The 4,029-nt window shown below is 47.2% G+C and overlaps 1 protein-coding gene across 1 annotated transcript; it reads left to right on the top strand.

Annotated features, from left to right (window-relative positions):
- Window positions 1-1,461: 1,461 nt before the first annotated feature.
- LOC125547711 (zinc finger protein STAMENLESS 1-like) lies at window positions 1,462-3,299 on the top strand. Its single transcript, XM_048711513.2, has 5 exons — window positions 1,462-1,647; window positions 2,067-2,185; window positions 2,263-2,385; window positions 2,477-2,558; window positions 2,643-3,299. Coding segments are annotated over exons 1-5 (780 nt in total). The 5' UTR covers window positions 1,462-1,645; the 3' UTR covers window positions 3,097-3,299.
- Window positions 3,300-4,029: the final 730 nt, after the last annotated feature.

The following is a 4,029-nucleotide window of genomic DNA, read 5'->3' as shown; positions in this document are numbered from 1 at the left end:
CGTGTTTGATAAATTTAGAAGATCCTCTTTGATACAAAGGATCTTCATGTATAGGAAATTTGCAAGATCAAAATTCATAAGCAGGGAAAGAAAACAAATGAAAACCCATGTACTTCTATGTATTCAATTGCGAGCATTCATGGGGTCCTATATGTCACTTGTACAACTAAAGCTCAATCATGTCTCATATTTAGCATATATGCACAGAACAGATAGCCCCTCCAAAGGCACTTTTTACTGCCCATCTGCTCTGTTGGCTAGCTGATCCTCTTGATCCCAACAGCACAAATACAAAACAAAACAAGCTTGTCTCTCTCTTGTTCTTCTTCCTCCTGATCTATCTACCGTAAACTCGCAGTACTACTACTTGACAAGAGCATGCAGTGCGCCATCCTGCTGCTGCATGCTAGCAGTAGCTAGCCCTCAAAGGCTAAGTAAGCATGCATGCATGCACCTGTAGGACCTCTAGCTGGCCACCTCTTGTGCTTGTGCATACCCTTCTCAACTAAATACCCAGCCAGGGCCTTGTAAGAGGTGCCCTTGTCTTTATTACTCCTCTCTCTCCTTCCTCAAGCTGCATGCATGCCCTACAAAGCCAGCCACAGGATGAGAGAGGGAGGAGAGAAGGATGGATGCAAGCAAAGGACATACTACTAGGCCTAGCTATTACCTATATACATGAGTGCAGATATGTGTGCATGTGTGATGTTTTGTGTGTTTGCTTGCCCAAGATCTAAGAGAGAGAGAGAGAGAGAGAGAGAGAGAGAGAGAAAGAGAGGCGTGGCTTACTCCATTAATGATTCATGCAGGGGGAGTCGTCGTCTCAGCGTATATGTTGCTGGTTACATAGTGAGGTGTCAAGTGTAGTGGTTTTGTGGGGCTTCCTTTCCTGCCTAGTGTGGTGCATAGTGACCTATATACATACACTCAAACGCAGAGATCAGATACACACATGCGATGCGATGCAATGCAGACTCTCTCTCTCTCTCTCTCTAGGAGATGAAGAAGGGGCCAAGAGAGAGAAAGGATAGCAACACTGCTACAGCTTCGCTCTGGCTTGCAATCGTCACAGAATCCAAGAATCACATTTGCTTCTTTCGCGCACACAGCATCTTGAGAGAGGGATCTAGAGAGAGAGAGAACGCACTGTAGGTGTGTGTGAATGTGTGTGAGAGGAGAGAGAAAGGGGCGGCCGTGTGCAGAGGTGAACTGATAGAGAACTTTCAGGCTTCGCTCTCTCTCTCTCCACCTAAACCTCTAGTGCACTCTATCTCTACACACCCCAAACCAACACTTTAAGACAGCCTTTCCCCCCCAATGCATTTCATGTCCCCAAACTGCAGTGTCTTTTTGCTTTTGTGTCTTGGTACTAAATCATCAATAATACTAGGGGGAATACTAGTGCTACTCTCTCCCTCTCTCCCCCTCCCTCTCTCTCTGTCTCTCTCTCTACACAGTACACACACTCGACACCACTGATGAAGTACTGAACACAACACCCCACCACCACCCGATATATATCCCCTCCCTTTTCCTTTCTCCTCCAGCCGGCCCCTTCCAAAATCTCCATTGCATCATAGAGTGTGTTCAGTTGTTGCTGTTTCTTCTCCTCTCACACCACTGCTCTCTCTGCTCCTGCTCCACTATGTAAGAAGAAGCCTCTACAAGCGCGGCCAACTACCCACTCATCACTTTCCCTTGTCTTGTTGTTATGTTATTGTTCATCCCCATGTTTTATTTGTACATCACATCGCTTCTGAAACACTATTCTCCTTGCTGTGTCTTGTTGATTCATCCTCTTCTCTCTTCTGCAGTTCACAACGAACTAGCTGCATATTAGTACACTTTTTTCTATCATAAGCTCCTGTTGTCAAACAATAATGAACGGATCTCTCCATGAGCACCTTGTTTTTTTGCTGTGCTACACATATTTTCGATCTTGTTCTTGGTACTTTGGTAGTTTGGTGCAGCGATAGTGCCACTAATTGTCTGTTGTATCAGAGTTCCTGTACTGCTTATCATTGTATGAATCTCCATGAACTAATCAATGTTTTCAACTCACAAAGGAGGCAACAAGGGAGCCCCTTGGACTTGAACAACCTGCCGGAGGAGTACGGCAAGCAAGCCGTGGAGAGCTCAGCGACCACCGCCGCATCCAGCGCCGCCGCCGCCCCCGACGCAACCAGTAAGAAACTCCAAGCATCGACTATTTCATTCGATTTGAAGATACACTAACATGTACTTGCAAATGTGTTTCATCAGGGACAAAGAAGAAGAGCATCGGAGGGAAGGATGAGGCCGGCAAGGTGTACCAGTGCAGGTTCTGCTCCCTCAAGTTCGGCAAATCCCAAGCCCTGGGAGGCCACATGAACCGCCATCGCCAAGGCAAGTACCATCTGCCAGATCACAACCCTAGCTTGATGTTACTTTCTCTTCCATGCAAAGTTGGTTGGTAATCTTACTTTCCTTGGCTCAGAGAGGGAGACCGAGACCCTCAACCGCGCCCGGCAGCTCGTCTTCGGCAACGACACCCTCTCCGCCGTCGGCGCACAGATGAGGTGCCTACCATGGCCGGCCGTCTCGATTCTTGAAGAGATTAGGGTTTTTCCATGGCCGCCACTGAACTTCTTTCTCTCCTGCAGTTTCAGGGATGTGAACATGGGAGGCAGTGCTCCATCGGCCATGCTGGGAGGAGGATTCAGGGGAGGCGTCACCGGAAGCGGCGGCGGGGTCGTCGGAGACCCGAGCCACCACCCGTTCCGGCCGGTGCACCCGCGGGTGTCGCCGCAGACACCGCCGTCGTACCACTACCTCTACAGCACGACGCCGTCCGCGTTGAACCCCATGAGCTACCCGGCGACGTACCCTGCTCCTCCCCGCCAGCAGCCCGCCTCCGTCGGCGACTACGTCATCGGCCACGCCGTTTCCCCCGGCGACGCAATGATACAGCAGCAGCGCCGCGCTGCCGGCTTCTCCTCCTGCTTCGGCGCTCCACTCTCCGCGCCGCCGTCGACGGCGCCGGCGAACGTGCAGGCAGACCACAACTACAGCTTCGGGTGCGGCGGCCACACCAGAAATATGAATGCCTCCTCCTGAGTTGATCGATGCAGCTAATTAAGCTATTTAGTGTAAAGAGCCAAGAAATTATCTGAAGAACTTAAGATAGGCTGTTAAGTTTTTGGATATCTCTCAAATAGAGGGAACTGTCTCAGAAGTTTGATTTGCCTTGAAATTCTAGTAGGTAAGCAGTACTGCATATGTTTGAGCTTTGTGACTAATCTATTAATGTCGGTTTTTGATTTGTGTGCTCATTTTGGTTTTATGGACTTGCCCCAATTGATGTTTTTTATTCTACTCTAAAATGTTTTAGGAATTTGGGAATCATTATTTTTTTAGAAAAACAATTATTCATGAAGGCTGAATTAAAACAGGTTACACGAAATTGAGTGCTATAAAATAGTAGCATGTTTTGGAGCACTATATAGTTTTTTTTTGCGGGGGACACTATATAGTTCTGTGAGCATATTTATGTGAAACTAAAGATTCAATACTGTTACTACGTTCATTGATTTTCTAAACATAATAATACTCCATTGTCAACGACTAAACCTATAATCAGTTTGAATAATAAAAAATTAGGATAGATCATTTTGCACTCGCTAGCCACTTCATTTAATTGCTCTACCTGGAGACGGCAAATCAAGTTGCACAAGACAGTCAACTTGAGCTCAGAACCTGGCATGTCAATGTTACATTAAACGTGATTTGACATGGGCTCTGCAAGTCAACCAATGTAAAGATGGGAAAATTATGAGCTGGCCGGTTCAAAAAACTATAGTGTTTGCTACACTGAAGTACCCTTTGGATTATGGACAGTCCCGTACTATACGTGTTCTCGAAAAAGATTATGGGCAGTGCCATGCACATTGACTAGTACCGTTTTTTGATGGAACAGCTAGCTTTCCTGCCGGCGTGCCGTAGCAGCACATTAATTTCTGGTATGCAGGTAGTACTCCATCGGCGTTATCA

The sequence above is a fragment of the Triticum urartu genome, chromosome 3A (genome assembly GCF_056163025.1).
Source record: "Triticum urartu cultivar PI428250 chromosome 3A, HENAU_Tu73, whole genome shotgun sequence".
NCBI lineage: Eukaryota > Viridiplantae > Streptophyta > Magnoliopsida > Poales > Poaceae > Triticum > Triticum urartu.
The sequence above is the reverse complement of the archived record's forward strand: the minus strand, read 5'-3'. Positions and strand labels throughout refer to the sequence as shown.